The following is a 23,992-nucleotide window of genomic DNA, read 5'->3' as shown; positions in this document are numbered from 1 at the left end:
CAGATTTTAGTTTACCAGATTTCAGTGCTATCGTAAGAACATTTAGTGCTTCCAAAAGAGATTCTTGAATTATTGATCCAAGCTTGCTATTAGTGTCTTTCAAAACTACAAAAAGGAGAACAATTTCCCAACTGTGGAGACTGTAGGCTAAATCATGAAACTGAGGTTCTCTTTGTGATGTATCTCTGTAGGCTCCTGCAAAGAGGATCTTGCACACTGACAGTGTACATACCATCAGCTAAAACCAGTGTAGTGAGCCGATACGTATGCTTACAGACTGTTCAGTGCACTAACCGTCAAGAACAGTCACTTCAACAAGTTCTTCACAAAGGGATGATGGCAAATTCAGGACTTGTTTCATATAGTAATAGCTATTTATGAGGACTGTTATTTGAAGATTATAGAAGGATTGCACCATGTGGTTCAAATGGTTCAAATGGCTCTGAGCACTATGGGACTTAACTTCTAAGGTCATCAGTCCCCTAGAACTTAGAACTACTTAAACCTAACTAACCTAAGGACATCACACACATCCATGCCCGAGGCAGGATTCGAACCTGCGACCGTAGCGGCCGCGCGGTTCCAGACTGTAGCGCCTTTAACCGCTTGGCCACCACGGCCGGCGCACCATGTGGTAACAAGCCTTGTTACTACCTCTGACAGCCAGCCCTGTCCAACACCACTTCTTGGTAGCTGCAGCCAAGATATGTTGCGGACTGTGGCCAGCAGTCCACTGAGGTTTGTCAACAGCAGTTCTTGGGGTACAGCACTGTACTGCTAGGTGGCAACACCGTAGACGACACTGTGAGGCTGGCAAGAGATGCATGCGCTGGCATCTGTTGATTGGGACTTCCCACTACACAAGCCGGTGCTGCCAACTCTGCATAAGTCTCATCCACTGCTTGCCACTACTGTGGAACAGTACATCACCTTGCTAAGCTCTTCAGGATCTCTCTCTCTCTCATGGAATGCTGTTTGGATTACTATGCATCACACAGATTTCTGGACTTGGCCATCAATGTGGACTTCTTTATGGATTATTCTTCAGACTGACTGTACTTGCCAGTATTCACTGTGCTTGTGTTGGTGAATAAACTTGTTACTGACTTGAGTCTGTGTACTGTGTATAAAATACATCAGTTTACAAACAGCAAAGATGCTAAGTGTTAATACAATTGATATTCACTGAATGCTAATTGTTGATTTCAGGACTACGGAATTCCTTAAGAGTTACATTAATTTGCAGGAAGAGGAACTGAAGGACACCACTGGAGCATCAATTTGTGACAGCGTGGGTTTGACAGTAGACTATTATGGTACATGATAATGGGCTGCGGTTTGACAGATCAGGGAATTTCTTAAGAGTTACATTAATTTGCAGGAAGAGGAACTGATGGACACCACTGGAGCATCAATTTGTGACAGCGTGGGTTTGACAGTAGACTATATGGTACATGATAATGGGCTGCGGTTCAACAGATCGGAGCTCCATGATGCAATGACTGAAGATGATAGAGTATCAGAAACTCGTGAGGAGTCCTTTACCCCAAGCAAAGTTATTTTCTTCAGAAACCTCATCAAATTTTGAGTACAAGAAATCTGCAGTTGAATTTTGGAAAAGTGGAAAGAAGGGAAAATGGTCGCTTTCATCCATGAACCATAAACATCACAAGTTACTTCAGTGTCAAAGCTGTATCGCTGGGAAAAGTATGTTCTTCACAATGGCTAAAAATGTGAGAACATGAAGGTAATACACTGCTGGAGTTTACAAGGAGTATTAGAGGCTATGGCCCATCAACTGATTGTCCCTGATACTGACCTTCAAAAGTGGCCATAACAAAGGAGCAGAGAAGTAATGCTAAGTAATTTAAGCAAGCCTAAGGTGACTGTTGACTTTTAAAAAGACACATGGAATTGTATCTTGGAAAATAATGAAATTTGTAACGATAAAAATGATCTTGGCATGGTTATTTTTCAATTTGTAGTGCAAACTAAGGAGCATATCATAGTTTTGGAAGCTGAAAATGTGTTCAACTCTGATCTAAGAGGATTCAACTGGAAATTGCACTCTGGACGTACTTTGTTCCAAAAGGGGGCAAAGAAAATTGTATCCTTTGTGCAGTCATTGTCATCAGTTACTCACAGACACACAATTCATCCTACAGAATCTGCAGCTGGCAAATTGCTTAATCCCCATTTCTATTGTTTTAAAAGAAACAAATGGAAAGTTTAAACAGAGAACTTTTTTAAAGCCACAAATGTTCTTGTGATGGCATTAAATCTGATAAAATATCATCTGACCATGTCAAAAAATATTTGACAGAAATTTTCTTTTCCAGTGTGGGAGAAAAATCTGCCTTACTGTTAAGATTGTTAGGATGTTCAGAATGGAAGAACTTTTATGAGTGTTGCACTTGAGGACAAGGAACTTTTCCATCTGCTGATCCCAAAACAGTCACTGGAACAGGTACAGCTGTTGGCTTTTATTGTTGCAGGAACTTTATGAGAACATTTTTAGATCAAGTTCTGTTGAATGACTACGATGGCACTCTCCACTTGAGAAACAATATAATCATGCTGCAATCATCAGTACATAACCAATTCTCTTTGTGTTTACCAATGTGCTGAAATTGGCTGGTACAAATCAGGATATTTAGGGCATCATTCACCAAAATTTGAGAATACTGCTGAATTTTGTTTTATGTTGTGTTGTCTATTGTGTGTGTTATATCAAATAGTTTCATTCATCTTCATGTGTGTGATGTAAAAAAAGTCTTGTTTTAAGCATATCTTTGCAGATTATCATTATTGTAATGATTTTGTACGAGTTACTTATTATTTCCAATTTACAAAATACAAGTATATGAAAAAACCATGAATTTAAAATGTAAAATGACAACATAGAATGAAAATGAGAGACACAAATAATAATAATTATTATTATTATTATTTTCGATTATTCCCATTTAAGAGAGCGTTTGAACTTGAATTCCTTTTGTTGATTGTTTATGTTTTTTCTGAGCCCAAATTTTCTTCATGTGTTCACTGTGTTGTTTCTTTCACTCCGCTGTCCATTTGCATCCTGGTCTCTTCTGTGTTGTGGTGTCAAATTTATGCTTTTTGATGATGTTCCTGAATTCAGTTCTATTTTCTGCATCGTTTACTGTTATGTGTGCTTGTCTGAGGTTCTCTTCAACTTCTTTTATCCATTTTGTTTTACCCCTGCCCGAGTTGATGACTTTAAGAATTCGCTTTGAAATTCTGTTTTCATTCATCCTGTGGATATGTCTGTAGAACTGCATTCTTCTTTTCCTTATTATTATTATTATTATTATTATTATTATTATGAATGTTTAGATATTTTAATTAGTAATGTTGAAAATACTCCAATAGCACATTATGTACAACTTATTTTCCAACGAATAGCATCTCATAAACCAACTTTATTACACACGTACGGAGGTGGCATGAAAGTTTCCGTAATTAGATGTAAAAATATTTTCATTTTGCAAAATTGATTAATGGTGGTTGGGTATTTTGTAAAATTTCAAATTCTTACCAAAGTTCATTATGTTTTGTGATTTTGAGTGTATTCCCTCCAAACCTAATATGCCATATTATTTTTAGGGGTGTATTTCAACCCCTTAAAAGTTAAATTGGGGCAAAAACATCATCATGCATTGAATTACTTTGACCCCTCTATATACCGGCCAAGTTTTATCAAGATTGTTTATTTACGCCTGGGTATCCTCCTTGTCAGCCATTACTGTTACCCATGAAAGACAAGTGCCAATTTTAAGTCATTATCCAATAAACTGCTGTATTTTGTCGGGATAGATTGATTCATACATTTTAAGCCCTTCGATGCAATCACTGTCTTTGTATACATGTACAATGTGTCAACGAAGTCCCACTACTCATAGGTCAACACAACACATTTCATTTCTTACATAGAAAAAATATGTATCTAGCAGACCTGTATATGCACCATTGTGCCTTAAGAGATCTATAGGTCTACATGTTGTCCATGAACCATGGACCTTGCCGTTGGTCGGGAGGCTTGCGTGCCTCAGCGATACAGATAGCCGTACCATAGGTGCAACCACAACGGAGGGGTATCTGTTGAGAGGCCAGACAAACATGTGGTTCCTTAAGAGGGGCAGCAGCCTTTTCAGTAGTTGCAGGGGCAACAGTCTGGATGATTGACTGATCTGGCCTTGTAACACTAACCAAAATGGCCTTGCTGTGCTGGTACTGCCAATGGTTGAAAGCAAGGGGAAACTACAGCTATAATTTTTCGCGAGGGCATGCAGCTCTACTGTATGGTTAATGATGATGGCGTCCTCCTGGGTAAAATATTCCGGAGGTAAAATAGTCCCCCATTCGGATCTCTGGGCAAGGACTACTCAAGAGGACGTCGTTATCAGGAGAAAGAAAACTGGCGTTCTACGGATCGGAGCGTGGAATGTCAGATCCCTTAATCGGGCAGGTAGGTTAGAAAATTTAAAAAGGGAAATGGATAGGTTAAAGTTAGATATAGTGGGAATTAATGAAGTTCGGTGGCAGGAGGAACAAGACTTCTGGTCAGGTGACTACAGGGTTATAAGCACAAAGTCAAATAGGGGTAATGCAGGAGTAGGTTTAATAATGAATAGGAAAATAGGAATTCGGGTAAGCTACAACAAACAGCATAGTGAACGCATTATTGTGGTCAAGATAGATACGAAGCCCACACCTACTACAGTAGTACAAGTTTATATGCCAACTAACTCCGCAGATGACGAAGAAATTGAAGAAATGTATGATGAAATAAAAGAAATTATTCAGATAGTGAAGGGAGACGAAAATTTAATAGTCATGGGTGACTGGAATTCGAGTGTAGGAAAAGGGAGAGAAGGAAACGTAGTAGGTGAATATGGATTGGGGCTAAGAAATGAAAGAGGAAGCCGCCTGATAGAATTTTGCACAGAGCACAACTTAATCATAGCTAACACTTGGTTTAAGAATCATGATAGAAGGTTGTATACATGGAATAACCCTGGAGATACTAAAAGGTATCAGATAGATTATATAATGGTAAGACAGAGATTTAGGAACCAGGTTTTAAATTGTAGGACATTTCCAGGGGCAGATGTGGACTCTGACCACAATCTATTGGTTATGAACTGTAGATTAAAACTGAAGAAACTGCAAAAAGGTGGGAATTTAAGGAGATGGGACCTGGATAAACTGACTAAACCAGAGGTTGTACAGAGTTTCAGGGAGAGCATAAGGGAACAATTGACAAGAATGGGGGAAAGAAATACATTAGAAGAAGAATGGGTAGCTTTGAGGGATGAAGTAGCGAAGGCAGCAGAGGATCAAGTAGGTAAATAGACGGGGGCTAGTAGAGATCCCTGGTTAACAGAAGAAATATTGAATTTAATTGATAAAAGGAGAAAATATAAAAATGCAGTAAATGAAGCAGGCAAAAAGGAATACAAACGTCTCAAAAATGAGATCGACAGGAAGTGCAAAATGGCTAAGCAGGGATGGCTAGAGGACAAATGTAAGGATGTAGAGGCTTATCTCACTAGGGGTAAGATAGATACTGCCTACAGGAAAATTAAAGAGGCCTTTGGAGAAAAGAGAACCACTTGTATGAATATCAAGAGCTCAGATGGAAACCCAGTTCCAAGCAAAGAAGGGAAAGCAGAAAGGTGGAGGGAGTATATAGAGGGTCTATACAAGGGCAATGCACTTGAGGACAATATTATGGAAATGGAAGAGCATGTAGATGAAGATGAAATGGGAGATATGATACTGCGTGAAGAGTTTGACACAGCACTGAAAGACCTGAGTCGAAACAAGGCCCCGGGAGTAGATACCATTCCATTAGAACTACTGACGGCCTTGGGAGAGCCAGTCCTGACAAAACTCTACCGTCTGGTGAGCAAGATGTATGAGACAGGTGAAATACCCTCAGACTTCAAGACAAATATAATAATTCCAATCCCAAAGAAAGCAGGTGTTGACAGATTTGAAAATTACCGAACTATCAGTTTAATAAGTCACAGATGCAAAATACTAATGCGAATTCTTTAGAGATGAATGGAAAAAGTGGTAGAAGTCGACCTCGGGGAAGATCAGTTTGGATTCCGTAGAAATGTTGGAACACGTGAGGCAATGCTGACTCTACGACTTATCTTAGAAGAAAGATTAAGGAAAGGCAAACATACGTTTCTAGCTTTTGTAGACTTAGAGAAAGCTTTTGACAATGTTGACTGGAATACTCTTTTTCAGATTCTGAAGGTGGCAGGGGTAAAATACAGGGAACGAAAGGCTATTTACAATTTGTACAGAAACCAAATGGCAGTTATAAGAGTTCAGGGGCATGAAAGGGAAGCAGTGGTTGGGAATGGAGTGAGACAGTGTTGTAGCCTCTCCCCGATGTTATTCAATCTGTATATTGAGCGAGCAGTGAAGGAAACAAAAGAAAAATTCGGAGTAGGCATTAAAATCCATGGAGAAGAAATAAAAACCTTGAGGTTCGCCGATGACATTGTAATTCTGTCAGAGACAGCATAGGACTTGGAAGAGCAATTGAACGGAATGGATAGCATCTTGAAAGGAAGATATAAGATGAAGATCAACAAAAGCAAAAGGAGAATAATGGAATGTAGTCGAATTAAGTCGGGAGATGCTGAGGGAATTAGATTAGGAAATGAGACACTTAAAGTAGTAAAGGAGTTTTGCTATTTGGGGAGCAAGATAACTGATGATGGTCGAAGTAGAGAGGATATAAAATGTAGACTGGCAATGGCAGGGAAAGCGTTTCTGAAGAAGAGAAATTTGTTAACATCGAGTATAGATTTAAGTGTCAGGAATTCATTTCTGAAAGTATTTGTATGGAGTGTAGCCATGTATGGAAGTGAAACATGGACGATAAATAGTTTGGACAAGAAGAGAATAGAAGCTTTCGAAATGTGGTGCTACAGAAGAATGCTGAAGATTAGATGGGTAGATCACATAACTAATGAGGAGGTATTGAATAGGATTGGGGAGAAGAGAAGTTTGTGGCACAACTTGACTAGAGGAAGGGATCGGTTGGTAGGACATGTTTTGAGGCATCAACGGATCACCAATTTAGTATTGGAGGGCAGTGTGGAGGGTAAAAATCGTAGAGGGAGACCAAGAGATGAATACATCAAGCAGATTCAGAAGGATGTAGGTTGCAGTAGGTACTGGGAGATGAAGAAGCTTGCACAGGATAGAGTAGCATGGAGAGCTGCATCAAACCAGTCTCAGGACTGAAGACCACAACAACAACAACAACAACAACAACATGTTGTCATTGCAGTCTTGCTACACACCTCAGGACTCATGCTTTGAAAGGCTTCCTCACAACATTTTGTGCAATTCTTCCTTACTCTTACACCCATTTTAGTGCCACTACAGATACTTCCAAAGCATCGAAATTGATCATCATGGAACTTGCGCACAGGAATGGCTGGAGCTCTAGACTGCAGTAACCATACATGATCGATTATTCTCTTATTTTTGAGCTGACAAATTAACCATGTTTGGAACATATCCAAATAATAAATTCCATTCACACATCTTTCAAAATGATAAGGTCCCTACGGATATCATGATGACATTTCCACCCATATCATAACATGTGGCGAGTTCCTTTCCAACTCTTGCACGTAATCGGGATTTTCCTTGAACCATAAAACCTCCTGCATGAACTGCGATATATTGGACATTCATCAGAAAATAACACAGTGGGATACAACATTTGGAAATTGGGCCAACAAAGCAAAGCAACCCCCGACTTGCTACAGGGTGGTGCAGTTAAAAAGTAGCCACCTCCCCTTTGAATGTGAATGCAGTATTTCCACCTCTGAAACAGAGTAACTGCTGCAACAATTGACTGTTTTATGTACTGATTGATTGTGAACATTATTACAACAGCATTTCAGTTTATTTTATCAGTGACATTAGATGTTTCTCTTTGCAGTTTGCAAAATGACTTTCTTGATAGAGAAATGAATGGAAATGGTGGAAGCATATGTCAAAAAGATTCAATTATGGGAAGTCATAAAATCTTTGGGGGTCAAGTATCTGGATATAGGACTACCAGCAAGGAGAGCAATACAGTGTGTGTGTATAAAAACAGGCACACCTACAGATCCATGCAAAACGTAAAACAAAGAATTCCTTCAATTCACACATCAGAAGTTATTGCAGACATCTGCCAAAGAATTATTCAGAGCCCAAAGAAGTCTGCATGTAAATTGGCCCGACAGGTGCACGTAAGTACAGGGTCGTGCACGAAATGTGTTACCAATTGTTTCTTACACAATTTAAGACACACATTAGATATCCCGCTGGGATCTCTACAGCAGTACCAGCAGAGCTTGGAAAAACAAATGAGTTATGAAATGACGTGTAATTCACAATACTGCCACTAGGAGACTAATAAGCAGGAATGGCTGACAATGGAAGATTGACGACACAGCAACGATCGACAATTGTGTTACTTTTTCATGAAATGAAAAGCCTTGTTGTGACTCAGAGACGTTTTTGACAACAGTTTAACACACGATGGGTCCCTTGCAAGAAGACCATCCACAGGTTGTACGATAAATTTGTATTGGAAGTGAAGTGACCTCGGCCTAAGCCTGTTTGTTTGCCAGAGAATATTGAAGCGGTACGAGTTACTGTACAGAGAAGTCCCGGGAAATCGTGTAGAAAGGCAGCAGTGCAACTGGGAATATCCAGATGCTCCATTCAATGCATTCTTAAAAGTGACCTCCATATGTACCCATACAAGATGACCTGTGCACAGAAGCTCACTGAAGAACATAAGCAGCAGCGACTACTGTTTGCCCAGTGGGCGGAGGGTAGGGAAGAAACTCTCAACAACATTTGGTTTTCAGACGAGGCGGATTTTCATTTAGACGGTGCGGTTAACAAACAAAATGTACGCTTTTGGGCCACTGAAAACCCACAAGTGCTTCATGAACGACAACATTATGCTCCGAGGATTACAGCGTGGGCAGCAATTTCCAGTCACGGACTTATTGGACCCTCTTTCTTTGAAGAAACTGTGAACAGCGAGCGTTATTTGCGTATGCTTCGCAATAGCTTCATTCCAGAGCTTCTTGCTACTGCCTTGCCCTTCAAAACGCTGTGGTTCATGCAAGATGGAGCAAGGCCACATACTGCAAACACTGTATTAGAGTTTTTACACGAGCATTTTGACATGTGGATCATTTCACTCAGGTTTCCAGGTCGCTTCAATGACTGACAAAATTGGCCCCCCAACAGTCCAGACCTCAATCCATGTGACTTTTTCTTTGGGGGTACCTAAACGAAAAAAATTTCCCGAAACGTCCAAGTGATTTAATGGAGCTCAGAAGACTTATTCTTCAAGCTTGCAGTGAAAGACATGTGCCGTAGGGTAATCACTAACTTCAGTGTTCGTTTGAAGGAAGTTAGGAAACGAAATGGTGGACATATTGAACATGTGCTGAGTTAGAACAAATCTCCATGGACAGCTCTTCGTTGTATATATTTCCTTCAGATTGTATTGACAATAAAGTTTATATTCAAAAACAAAATGGTAACACATTTGGTGCACCACCCTGTAGGAGTTGCCAGCTGATATTGAAAAGTCTTACTCTGAAGCCATATTGTGTGACTGTTGTGCAGCAATTGTGGGAGGATGAAACATGTAGATTATTGCACGTGGCTTTTGAACATCATAGACGATGGCTTGTTTGACCCTTTTCATTATATCGTGAGTGATGAAGCACAGTTTCATGTCTCTAGTCGTGTGAATTCACATGACACAAGGTACTGGACAAGGGAGAGCCCTAACATTTTGTGTCAGCAGCCACTTCACAATGGAAAAAATTGGCATTTGGTGCAACGTAATGGGAATCTGCATTTTTTTTTGTGACTGTACATTGTCTTCAGTACACAAAGTTTAATTGCTCTTTTGGAAATCTGTTTCACCTTTTCATATCCCTACATTCTGTTATGGTGGCAAACACTTGTAGTGAAGTTACTAATGGATTTGCTAAGTATGTGTGTATGTATGTATAGGCAAACAAGTAGTATGCTTTCCAACTTCATGTCTACGAAGTAAGTGAATTACGGTCAAGTTGCAAAGCACACAGTGTATGCAGAGATGTCATTTAATTCTAAACTCCATGGCTTTCGATGTCAGACTTAAGTACAGGTTACGTTAAATCACTGTATTGGATGATAATGTGAAAGAAATAAAACGCCAAAGCACTCTCATACAAAATCAATCTGCCAATTTGGGAGAGAAAAAAAAAAAAAAAAAGTGTACATGACCTAGCAGAAAGTATTAGGCATCTGCCTATTACATGCTCTTCTTCAGCATGTCTACTGTCTAGTGTTAATTTCTATTTGATGTAACTGCTTTCTCTTTTTGTATGTCTATTGATCTATTCCCTGTAGGTCAATAATTCATTATTTTTTTTATTTTTTCATAAGAATTCCAGTGTCAAACAGTGTAACACAGAAATCTACCACAGAGTTCCAGAATAACAATGCTGTCGTATTTATATTTCCTTATAAACTCCCCGCTTCTACTGAAACTACAATAGGAGGTAATATGTTTACAGAACTCTAGTCTCACGGCTTGTTCTTTCAGTTACAGTAAAGCTGAATAACCATACAAACTCCCAACAGCAGTAACAAATTCTGATCTTTTAAATCACTCACAAAAAATTTATTTCCCTACAACACTGTTGTGCATAAAAAGAAGCAACACATTGATACAAATATAAAAAATTTATTTGCAGTGTAAAATTAGTACCACAGCACAATCACTTCAATCACTTTTGTATTACCAAATACACACTTTTTCCACTGTACCAACACAATTTACTGTGGGATGTAATTCTCCGTGACGAAATACGAACAGTTTGATCACTAACTAAGTTCAAAATTTCTTTGACATTGATAGCCACTGATATAGTTACTGCTATAGTTACTGCTGTTTCAGTTTCTAAGATCTTAGGTTTATCATAGATGAGTAGAGTAACAATGCATTGCTACTTCAAGGAATTACTACCGACCCAAATTGTTGTTGTACAGTGTGCCTTAAGCTGAAACTACACTGATTAAAACATCAGTAATCTTAAGATATATCTGCTCTCTTTTCTGGTCATTACAATAAAATTTGAACTCAAGATGAAGTTTCTCACAATGATCAAACTGCATACTATATAATTCAGTTCACAGCATAATGAGTTAATAGTTACAAAAAAATTATGGCATATAAAATGATAAATTATCGTAATTTTAATGGAACAATCACTTATTCAATAAATCCATATTGTCAAATAAATACATGTACACTTCTACAATTACTAAAATACTCTCTCACAATCACTACACAGAATATACCATAAAAAAGAAATACTGATCAATATTTGAAACAGTACACATTTTTAAATGCAAATAAACTTCATGATTGATGAATTACATTAAATTAATTAGATGATCTTATTCTAAGCTTGGTGCTCTAGTGACAGTGCTCATTTTGTTCTGAGGTATATGAATGCAGCGAAGTATAAAGTTGGAGTATTTCGAGAACAGGAGAAACCAGAGAGCACCATGTAACCACGAAGTTACATTGTCTTAACCTATTATCACAATTGCTTTTTATCTTTTTGTATTCAGATGAAGTGAGAAATAATCTACAGTTGGTCATTATGTTCTTCTGTGTCTGGCATCTGCAGCCCCTCATGTGCCATATCAGACAGCTTCTCTGGAATACTGGGCATGATGCGGGGCAATGTGTGGTGACTGGGAGTTAGGGGGAGGCTGTGATGGCTAGGAGTTATTGGTATCTTCACATCATCATTCTGAGGAAGGACAAGGACGAGGGGTTCATTTCCTGCATTGTGTAGCTGTCCAACATTCGGATTCAGCTCAGATTTCGCTACTGCTGTTTCAAGATTTCCCACCGAGCCAGAGAAAGCAGGTGCAGAATATATTTTGCTCCTGAATCCATATTTGAGCATATCTGCAATGTCCGAAATCCTCGTTCCCTTTGTTTCTGGAAAATAGAACCTAGAAGAAAGCAGACAGATACATTGAAATATTGCAGATTCCTCGGTGTAACAGTTTTTTCTTCAAATACACAGAAGTATTACTAACAATAGAACTATTAGAAAGAATACAGTTGAAGGTACTTACTTTAAGAAAGCGGATAAGAGAGCAGTTGTCACTGCAAATAGCAGGAATGAAAACTGACCAATCACACTCTGTAGCCATGGGAAAGTCATTCCAATTATGAAGTTCCCTGCCCAGTTTGACATACTGCCAAATGCCATAGCTATTGGCCGTGGTCCGGTCTCAAACAGCTCTGTAACAAAAGCAGATATGTTTCTATCAAATCAATATACACATTGCCTTTACCAACATCAACTCAAAAGACAATGGATACATATTATGTAAAGAATAAATTGCTACTCATTATATAGCAGAGATGCTGAGAAGACTCCTCACCCAGGCAGCCAGAGAATGTGGTCTTGTGCATGTGTGTGTTTAAAAAGAGCTCCTGGCCAAAAGCTTTCGTGTTTAGCTGTCTTGTTGTGCCTGTCTGTGACATCTCCGCTATACTGTGAGTAGCGATCTATCCTTTGCATAATATTGTCATTATTCCATGCTGGATTTACCCTCATTTGACACTGGCTACATCTTATGATACCGGCTAAATTACATAAACAGGGACGTGGTAAAGAGATCCTTACACAATTCTTCATGCATTACAAAAAAGATATATTGACAGTACAAAGAAAGCAGAGATTTTTTGAAGTTTCTCTCTTCTTTGCTCAGCTTGTACTTTCAGGCCTCAGTTTTCAATGCTTCAATATCCAATCAACAAATTTTTAAGTTTTTAATTTGCTTTTCTCATAAAAGCTAATGAAATAATGTGTCCTTAAAATAAATGTATTAGGCAGCTCGCTTTCATCCAAGTTAATTTATAATTTGTCAGTACCCTTACCTGAACCAATAAAATAGGGAATGGGTCCCAAACCAAGTCCATAACAGAAAACGTACGAAAGGACAGCAAATATGCAGAAATAAGGCATCCAAGAAGTAGAGGTCTGTAAAGTGAAAAGGCATAATGAAATCTTCAACAGTTATGACAGTAATATAAATACGGTAATAAAGGCCACAACTCACAATGTAGGTAATTGAGACGCAGAGAACCACTAGACAGAGTGTTGCAGTCCAGCAGCTAAGCAGTACCAAATAACGACGGCCGAACCTGTTCAGCAAAGGGACAGCCAACATTGTGACCAACAGATTCACACCTCCTGCACCAATTGTTGCAAACTGACTAGCATCTGTTGACAGCCCAGCACTTTTGAATATGGTAACTGAGTAGTAGAACACCTATGGAGGAAAAAAGTGTCAAACATACCATCTGGAAAGAATTACAAATGAAGACAGTAATTGCAAAATATTGTACAAATTAAACTGCTGCTAATGATATACAAACATTCCTACATTCAGAATTGTGTGTGTCTAGATACTCACAGCATTTATTCCACTGCACTGTTGTCCAAACTGCATGGAACAAACTAGAAGTAATGGCAGCATGAGAGACGGTGAAGTGAGCACCTTGCCTGCTCCCCATTCTTTTACTTCCGCAGGTCCCTGAATGGCAGCACGACCCTGTCGCAGTTCTCGCATTTCACCTTCCACAGCTTCTGGTGAAGTTCCACGCAGTCTGCACAGCTCTGCAACCAAGGCAAGTCAGTAGGAGAAGCCATACTTCCTTCAATACATCTGCACAATTTACTTGTATTACCATTGCCACTGACATGTTCCCCTGTAGGTTTCCTTCTTTTTTTCCCAATATAACAAATTTTTAGTTAACACTATTCTTCCTCTATGTCTGGCCACAATGTTATTACAGCTTTATTTTACTGTTAAATGTTTTAGTGGAATGGAGTTGTCACCCACAATTCCCAATTAGTATCCAGATAAATGACTGCTCACTGCTGTTGAGAGACGTCCTTACCAGGAAGATAATTCTGGTAATTGAATCCACTTTTTGGTAATGATGAGTTACTTTTACAACTTCTCTTCACCCCCCCCCCCCACCCCATTTGTTTCACGTGACAGAGCCTTCTCTAAATCTTAAGCATTTTCACTGATGCAGCAGGCAGCTGTACCACAACCAACTTGTTGCCTACCAGTGCAGAATGTTCTGATGCAAGTCAAATGCCACAAGTGAGAAAGTCCAAAAAGCACACTTAACTAGGATCCATAATTGTTAAAAAATTTAACATACGTAAAATAATAATGTTACTACAGTATCTATCAAGTTCCTGTACTGTCACGTCTGTAGTGTCCTGCGAGTGGATCATCAGGACAGGAGCTTACTATTTTCCAGCTGTGAAGTGGCTTACCCTACTCACAGTCCTGATGCCCGAGAATACAAGTTGTAAAGATTTTCATACAAGGAAATTCAGTACAAAAAGACAAGGAACTCTAGTAGATAACACACTGAACAACAACGTAAGATAGGAAACTACTCTCAAATCCCACAAGGCACTAACACATTAACTGTTGTGCAATCTTGTGTATACCCTGTGTACCATCTCTCCTGCTTCCTAGGGTTCCTGCTGATATGAAATTACCCTTTCATATACATGCATTGTACAACGTTATAATTACTTCAGGCAACTTGGTTGAGACAATGTAGAAAACACATGCAATATGTTTATCAGGCGACTCTGAATAAGTTTGGAGAAGAGTGATTTCAAGAACTGTGCCTTACTAAATGGCGTGGAAATGACTTCTTCCACTAACGTGTGCAAATTATGTGCATCTGCTTATGCTGATATGAATCTTTGGCCTAATCTGTTTCAAGTGTTGCACTGGAAGTGAATAGTAATTTTGTAAGTTCAGTCATACCTGCCATTACAGGCACAGGTGTTTGAAGTTAAGTTACTGGAAATGTTAAACAGGCTACTAATTTGTTAAGAAGATGCTTCATATCATGAAAATTTTCAAGTTCATACATTTCAGTTCAGTCAAAGTTACACGGTAATACAGATGCAAACACCTCGAGAGGCAGCTCTAAGTTGAGCGCGCCCACACACACACACACACACACACACACACACACACACACACACACACACACACACACACACACACACACAAAATATTACTATTTTAGCCCAAGAGGTCAAATTTTACAGAGCCATCAAGCAAAAAATACCACTGCAATTATCAATAATTCATAGAACATACACTGATCAAGACAATTAGGGGATCAGTTGAGATATCTAGGTTCTGAAGTATTGTCATTGGCAGAATGAACTAAAATGGTTCAACGTCTTTCTGTCAGTTCTACGGAGTGAAGGCAACAACATTACAGTTGCCGAGCTAGTGGTAATAATGGAAAGTTGCTCCAGAGGGGGTTGGTGTTGGCTTGTGTTTACTCTACCAAACAAATTATGAATTACACAAGCAGTTGGATTCAGATAGTGTAGTGAGCAGGTACTGCAATGCAACAACAATGCAACTTAACCGAAGCTATGGCATATGGAGAACCATAGGACACTAGGAACCGTTAAAAGAAGCAAGGCTAAGGTTGTCGATGGGTAACATCAGCAAGAGATGACCGTTATCTTCGGTTAACAGCCCGTCGTGACAGGATGCTGAATGCAACGCAGCTGCAACACATCCTCCAGGCAGCAACAGGACGCGCAATACCAACACACACAGTCCGAAATCTGCCTTTGGGAATGTGTCCTCTATGCACAGAGGCCTATGGTGTTTGTCCTATTAAAACCACGGCACCATTTAGCCTGCAGAAACTGGGTAGAGAAACATCAGGATTGGAGACTTAACACATGGCGCCGAGTGCTGTTCACAAATGAGTCAAGATTTTGTATTCAGCCGTAGAATTGTCGTTCCCTCATCTGGAGAGAACGTGGAACCCTGAACAATCCTGCCTATGTGCAGGAAATATCGCCATATCGTGGTGGTGGACGAATGATGTGGGCAGGAGTCAGTGTTGGCAGACATACGGACCTTTATGCCGTTCAGAATGGTGCTTTAACTGCTCGGAGGTATAGAGTGAGATCCTTAGACTTTTACTGTGCCCTACACTGGTGCCATAGGAGACGGGTTCCTTCTGGTGGCTGTTAATTCTAGTCCCCCAGAGCTGCACTGGTGAACAACATGCTTGAAGCTGAGGGAATTGCACGAATGGAGTGGCCAGCTTGTTCACCGGACTTAAACCCGATTAAGCGTGTCTGCGATGGATTTAGCAGATGCGTTGCAGCCAGACCAGCATCTCCCACAACTGTTGCAGATCTAGATATTGCACTCACAGAAGAATAGCCAAGTATCCCTCAATAGCTGATTGATAACCTCATACTGTCCATGCCACACCAGTGTGCAGCTATACTGGCCGTCCAAGGTGATCACACATCACATCAGAGAGCAACGAGAGTGACTGTTTCACTCTTATGGTAGCCCCATGGTGCCTCACTCTACCTAAACGTCACATAAACCTCAAGTGAAGGCAGCAAATTATCTCAGTGTATCACACACAAATTACAATTTTAACCAATATCTGAAGGGAAAAAAAAAAAGTTTCCATATGTCTATTGTGTATCCCTCACTTGATCCCCTAATTGTTTTGAGCAGTGTATTTACAAGAACGCTCAATTACTCACCCATTTTTGCCCTCTGTTCTTCACCACGTATCACACAAAGATATTTAGGGCTTTCCGGCAAGAAGCAAATACCACATACTGACAGGAGTACTGGAATGGCATACAGTCCAAGAAGAAAGTGCCAGGTTTCTTCAACTCCTGAAAGGAAAAGAAAAACAAATTAGTAATGTCAGTAATATCAGACTTCCTTTTATTTTGCAGTCACCTGGCACAGACCAGATGCCCTGAATGAATTTTGATGGTAAGGCTCCCACTGAGCAGCATCTGAGGTAAAGACATGCAAGCAGCAATGCAAGTGCTTCAATCTTAGGCAGTTTTTTCCAAAGACTTAGTTATTTGGTCACAGTGAAAAGAAATCGCTGCAAGAGGAAATTCAAAATGACGAAAGGATAGTGCTCAGGCAGGGTCCAAGCAAAAATGCTCAACAAATCACAATTGGGAAATTGTGATCCAGTCACAGCTGCCATCTTAAAAATCTTCCACTAATCTTCACTACATTATATTTGTGAAAATTAGCTGTATGTTTGACACACAGTTTCATCTTAAGTTTGACTAAGTGACTTTATTTCATTTTCCAAAATTTTAGTTCTGCCTTTACAGGTAAACAAACCTGTCTAACCACTTTCCCAGTCATTTCACAACTCTCACATCATTCTTTTCGCCGAGACTGATTTCAATTGATCAAATGACTGTTCCACTCAAGTAGAGAAAATGCAGTTTCCTGAGGTGCCTTGGAAAGAGTAGTGAAAATAACTTGTGAAACTTTGAAGTGTATAGGCATCAGTCTGTTGCACTGTACTTTCACATCTACTTTTAATAAGGAAGAGTGCAGCAATCTGAAATAGTGGAAATTTATTCTCTGGGTATAATATTCTTCAATTTCATAAGTTTAATTTTTGACAAAATGAGTGCCAAAGAGAGAGAAACTAGATCATTGCAGAGAAACTCACTATGCCTGACAAATTGGTATGATGCAACTAATCTGCTACAGTAAATAATTTTGCAATGATCAGTGTAACTGCTAAGCAGAGCCTATGCATCTACCGTAATGAAAAGGTAGAATCTGAAAATGTTGTACATAAAGCATCAAATATCTAGCAATATCAGATGGTTTGAGGCTTAAGAAACTTCCGATTTAAATTTGGAACTCTTAAAAAAAAAAAAAAAAAAAAAAAAAAAAAAAAAAAAAAAAAAAACTTTGAATCACTCGACAGAAGTTTTAGAACGCTTTCTTATTCTTTTAACATAGCATCAAAGTACTTTAACATTCCTCAAACTTTGCAAACAACTACGTTTATCCTACTTCTACCCCTGATACAAGAGAGCTGTGAGAAGCAATCACAATGATTTGGCCTTAAGCCTTGTTCATCCAAATGTATTATACATCTTAACATTATAAGTTTATGTGCTAATGGCAGATTACAAATTTTGTGCAGCAGAATAGTCTCATTATGCGAATAACCAACAAACCAAAGTAAAAGGCTCAAAAACCTTATTGTGGTAGCTACATGGAACATTCTTATATGATGCAAATCAACCACATGATAAAACGCTTTACTCAGTTCTAAGAACACTAAAAGAACATTAAAAAAGTCACTCATGAAGAACAATGGATTATCTATATCAATAATAAAAGTCTATGCAGCTAAAAAAATAGTAATAGGAACTGATACTGACGGTATGAGCTTCACTGTTTCAGCCTGCAACATGACAGAACAGCTTCCAATGTGTGTAGATTACTTCATTGGTTGTACAGTAGCACACTAATGAGATGTTCTACTGCACATAACAATGTTAATGACTAATGTTTATATTTGTCTGTCTTTCCTAATAGTAGCAAACTGAAATTAAAATGACAACATAAGTACATACTGAAATAAGACATAAACGTGTGGAAAAAAAATTGAAAATCTGCTTTCACATTAATATCATTGCTACTATTAGAAAAAACAATTTGATACTTATACTTGATTGGTACTTTGTAAAACATACATGCTAGGTTGGTATTTTGTAAATATACACAAAGTTCAGCGTACATTTTCTTTGTCTTTCTTAACTGTCAAATTTTTGAATTGGCTAATGCCTTCTTCAATTCCGAAATGTGCATCAATGGTCCAACAATTATTTCAGTCTGGGGATACCATAATGTAAATGTTCAACATAACTGTTGTAGCAGTCAGTTTTCTAACTTGAGATAAAGAAAGACCACCTAAATTGTATTGCAACACACTGCTTCAGCACCTATGCAGTGAACAGATATATAATTTCGCAGACTATTACATTAGCATACTTAATTTTCAAAATAAATATCAATGTACGCCCAACTTTCTCCAATATTCTATAATCAAAATAGTCTAGTACAAAGGTTGCCTCAGCAGAACTAATGCATGGAGTGCTTTATTTTTACTGAACCAATTTTGTTAATCTGTATATCCATTATCAACTAAAATCATTTTCTTGCATTATGGCGAATATAAGGTGTCCTATTTCACTTGCATATCAATACACATACTTTGACTTCCTCTAACTGCTCTGTGGTACAGAATGTTCAACATAAGCAACTAACCTTTATTTATGCAAATCTCTACCTTTATGAACAGCTGCTTGGAAAGCATTAAATCACTCTACTATGTACCTTGCCTTATTTCAGTATACAAAAAACAATTATTTCTATTTCAAATATATTTTCAGAGTGCACATTCCTGGGGCACTTTGGAAAGCTGTTTCACATTATTCAAGGTTTCTTTATGTTCTATGGAATGTATGCAGTGTAAATCCCACAATTTTGAACTTACGAACAAAATATACTGCAAGCAATTATAAGAATTCCTGCCATTTTACACACAACAATGCTTACGAAAGGTAATGTCTAATCTTATTACCTGAATTAAAAACAATATTAGTAAAAGTGAAAACAAATAAGATATGACTGACAGTGCATTTCGTAAAAGACGTCAACACAGTTCAGTAGATTTGGAAAACAGTTAGCAGTTATTCAGTCACTGAATATCAAACACGACAACACTGTGCAGTGTTGATCAGATAGCTCATCGTTTGTCTTTATTCAATTCAGTTGCCAGTCTGATTACAGTTGTCACCACTACTGTTAACGCCATATTAATGCTAGCCAAATTCTAGCTTTTGCAATTCTCTAACTACAATTTTCAATACAATGAGAATGCCTCAAAAAATAGCACAACCACCCACTCTACACAAGACCTATGTGGAAACTGCTGCTAATAAACTTTAGTGCTCTCAATAATCAGTAATACCAGTTCAATTAGATTTGCAATGGTGCTCAACTCTGCAAGTATTATAGTGTACATACACAAATTTTCAGTCACCTTATAGTGATGAAAAACTTATTCCACTGTCAACAGCTTAATAAATATAAATTCTAAATACAAAACGAGCACTCCATGCCTGCTGTGTCAAATTACAATGTCTAAATGAACCATTATATGAATGTAACACCAACTTCTTCCCTTTTTACCATGCCTTTTCTGACTGTCTTTACAGTAAGAACGACAACAACAAAACAAATTGTAAATGACATCAGCAAATGTTTCTTTTTGAGTGGCCAATACTTCTGATTGTCCCCTGAACTGAAGGCTAAGAGAATCTGTATTCAGATAGCTTTATTTCTTCTTTTTCTCAGAGTTAGCCTTACAGGAAAATTAATCCTGGCCTTATAATTACTACAAACATTATTGTATTTAAAATATAATCATTTAATGCCTAACTACAACTCTAGGAAACACACACACCACACACACACACCACACTATTTCTTATCTGCGTATCAGCATATGAAACTGTTATCTTTGGCCAGTCAAGCACTGATGAACAACAGATCTTAGTTATTTTTGACACATTCACAAATTGCTCAAATTAAATTTACACCTACTTATATATGTTTCAGTATGTACTATTAATTTCTCTTCCAAACAATTAACCTGAGCATAATCTCCAAATGACTTTGTACAACACTACAGTCAAGAGTTGTTTTGTGGGCCATGTGCCCATCAAATAAAACAAATTCAGAATTGTTGGATTGGAGGAATCATGAAGCCTTCAGTCACTAAGAAGACTAGGGTGTAATGCTCACAACCCAGCACTGGGCCCTGTACCACCAACCTTGCCTTCTTTTTGAGTGCTACCCAAAATTCCTCATCCAAGGATTGTATCATCAGTCAACTAAATTTTTGATGTTAATGAGACTTCAGTTACAAAAAACTCAAATCTTGGCTGAAATATTTTTCATGCAATTCCCATACTCTTATTTTACAGATAACACGAATGATCCACGAAGCATTAGATGACAGCTGTAACAAATAAAAAAGCATAACAAAGAAAATGTTACTTACAACCCATCTTTTAGGGGCAAGTTACAATAAGATGACCACAACAGCCCACACCTGCAGGGTCAATTTATTGTATCCTCTCCCTCCTCACCTTAACACGCGCTGCCCTCAGGACCCAGACCGCTGCTGTTAAGGTCATCCTGGTGGATCAGGCATCATGGCTCAGCAAAGCCAACAACTTACCAACCTTAGTCGCTGCACCCTTCAGCATAGAGCATGTAAAAAGAAAATATTTCATTCTACAAAGGCTTATGCTGCTGTTGTGGCTGTTTTAACACAAGTGCAAAAGGAGTTATTTTAGGAAATAGCTATACTGTAGTATTTTGTTGGAGATCTGTGGAGGGGGTACTGAACTACTGCAATTTACAATATCAATAACAGAACCCCTTTTGCAACTGCATTATGAACTAAGAAAATGCAAAAGTTGTTCAAATAAATTACTATAGAAAAAAGTATCATCACAGGGTGTTAGCCCTATCTGTAAAAACTAAAAAATTAAATGAAACCAGAAGGATTTGCAATGAGAATGAGGAGGAAGTTAATGTATGTCCCACAACTCCTTGCAAAGCACCCCCCACCCCCCTCCCCTTTACAGTATGCTATACGTTTTATAGGTAGCCTACCACCACTTAATAGTTCAGGGCATGTAAGCCACATTCTTAAGTTTCAAAATACAATATGTATTATTTGAACAACCTTCAGGCTTTAGTACAAATACCGTAAAACTGCTCTGAGAGCACCGATACGATGAATGACAGCAGACTTCGTCTCAAATAGGAAAAAAAAAAAAAGAGGCCATACATACCTCTAAAGTGGCTCCCTGACTGTAAAACTTCAAACCACCAAACTCAGTATTAATGAAAGAACACAAGGAATTAAATATTGTTGGTGGCAGAAGAGAAAGGAGCCTTTGAAATTTTTCAAAATCATCATACTGAAAACCGAATTATTAAAAATAATTTCATCAATACTCTGTTTTAAAATTTAGCTTGTAAATGTGTTCAATATTCCATACTACAAGACTCCTTTCTACAAAGGTCAAGGAGAGGCAAAACAATACATTTACTTCAGCACAAATGGCAAACAGTTAATCAGAATGGAAAAAAATAAATGTAGCACAACAGGAACATTTTCACATTAGTACAAACATGTGCCATAAATCACTGCCTTTAAAAACAGGCTACTTCCATTGATATATTACGACTTTTATATTGTATGTACTTTTAATGAAAAATTAAAAATTTTGATAAAGAAATGTCCTTCCTGTAATGTGCAGTGACATTTCCAACTGAATGTAACTTCTAAGGGATACTAAATAAAGGAATACTATTGTCATACCCAACTCTGTGTCCATTAGTTTCTTGTTAATACGCAATCTTGCTACACCATGATAGAATAGATGTATATGGAAGGAGTTTCAATAACCCTTTCCTGAAAGCTGAAACTAACTGCACATTTTGATTAATTGCAAGTGCACACACGGAAGTTTAAGAAGCTATGTTGATGTCTACAATATCTGCATGCCACGTAAGTAAATTTTGAACTTTGGGATTTTGCACTACATTACCTAAACATAAATATCGCCATACAAACTATTTCCAAAGGCATAATGAGAAAATTTATCACAATATTGAGAAAGAAGGTTGGAAAATTGATGAAGGTAATTGACTGTGTGTTAATTTTCATTACAATAAACATAGCGTCTTTTTTTTTCTCCCCTTCTCTAGGTCCCAAAATTAAGACAGCAGTTTAGCTACAATCCTGCTTCTGTTTGTGTTTTGTCTGTGTGCATGAAAGTTACACATTTCTATTTGAGACTGATTTCTTAAAAGTAATCCACTGATAGATCATAGCACTGCTTTCTACATATTCGAAAACGTCACACCCGCACCTCATTACATGCAATTATCAATTAATTCCTTCTAACAAACTGAAAGCACCATAACATATGTAACAATGGGATCACAGCATGCAGCCCACACTCAACAAAAATGGACATATCCAGAGTTAACAGAATAATCATGGGAATTTTCACAGCAAAATTCCTTTGTGAAGCTGCATTATCCCCAGTTCACTTTGATACAGTTATAAATTTAATTTAAAAATTGATCTCAGTGTAACAATTGGTAGAAACTATGTCTGGTAATTTCATGAACTGCATTATCGAAATCATTTTTTTTTTTCTTCAGAATATAGTGTGCACATAAAAGAGAATAGCAATACAAACGATGAACCATTAGAAGTCAGGCAGAAATCGCAAGTTTTTCATGCAATATCAAAGGAAAATAACTCACCAAGCACATCTTTCAATCCCATTATCTGGCCCAGGAGGACCCCAACATTAAGTCCTATAGGACAAAGCACTCCCATGGCTCCACGGATAGCTACAGGTGCTATTTCTGTGAGATACATAGGCACTGTGGTCGTTGTAAGACCTGAAAGGGAAAAAAAAACAACAATGTATACTACACAAGAAAAAGATGTTACCACTAAATTATCTCTATCAATTTAAACATTTAACTCACCAGAGGAAAGCCCTACAATCAGTCTAGCAGCTATGAGCATTTCAACAGATTTAGCATAACGAGAACAGACGAACAAAACTGCTGCAACAAGTCCTTGGCCATTATTGATCACCACTGCAGCTTTCCTAGAAAAATACACGACAGAATAAGTGCCACACTCCATTAACTTCACTAATCCATAAAATAGAAAGTGTCTTCTTCCAAATGATCCAACCCCAATTCATTAGCAAGAACTCGTAGGTTATATTTTAAAAATTAGGGTTGTATGTTGGGGACACTTAAGCTTTTAGCACTAGGGCCTATGCTGATAATGGCCTAAAACGTGATGTACAGTAGCAGAAAGAATTACAAAAGGAGAATGACA

At 38.2% G+C, this 23,992-nt stretch overlaps 1 protein-coding gene across 4 annotated transcripts in view; it reads right to left on the bottom strand.

Annotated features, from left to right (window-relative positions):
* Window positions 1-10,797: 10,797 nt before the first annotated feature.
* LOC126253427 (solute carrier family 2, facilitated glucose transporter member 1-like) overlaps window positions 10,798-23,992 on the bottom strand; it is a 63,352-nt gene continuing 50,157 nt past the window's right edge. For all 4 annotated transcript variants that reach the window (XM_049954758.1, XM_049954759.1, XM_049954756.1 and 1 more), the window contains exons 4-11: window positions 23,629-23,753; window positions 23,398-23,538; window positions 16,740-16,877; window positions 13,576-13,778; window positions 13,219-13,431; window positions 13,037-13,139; window positions 12,226-12,394; window positions 10,798-12,099 (exon numbers count right to left, since the gene is read on the bottom strand). In XM_049954758.1, the coding sequence (XP_049810715.1) occupies window positions 11,724-12,099; window positions 12,226-12,394; window positions 13,037-13,139; window positions 13,219-13,431; window positions 13,576-13,778; window positions 16,740-16,877; window positions 23,398-23,538; window positions 23,629-23,753 (1,468 nt within the window). In that variant the 3' untranslated portion in view covers window positions 10,798-11,723. The remainder of the gene's footprint in view (window positions 12,100-12,225; window positions 12,395-13,036; window positions 13,140-13,218; window positions 13,432-13,575; window positions 13,779-16,739; window positions 16,878-23,397; window positions 23,539-23,628; window positions 23,754-23,992) is intronic.

Source organism: Schistocerca nitens, chromosome 4, assembly GCF_023898315.1.
Source record: "Schistocerca nitens isolate TAMUIC-IGC-003100 chromosome 4, iqSchNite1.1, whole genome shotgun sequence".
NCBI lineage: Eukaryota > Metazoa > Arthropoda > Insecta > Orthoptera > Acrididae > Schistocerca > Schistocerca nitens.
Note: the sequence above shows the minus strand (reverse complement) of the source record. Positions and strands in the feature narration are given on the sequence as shown.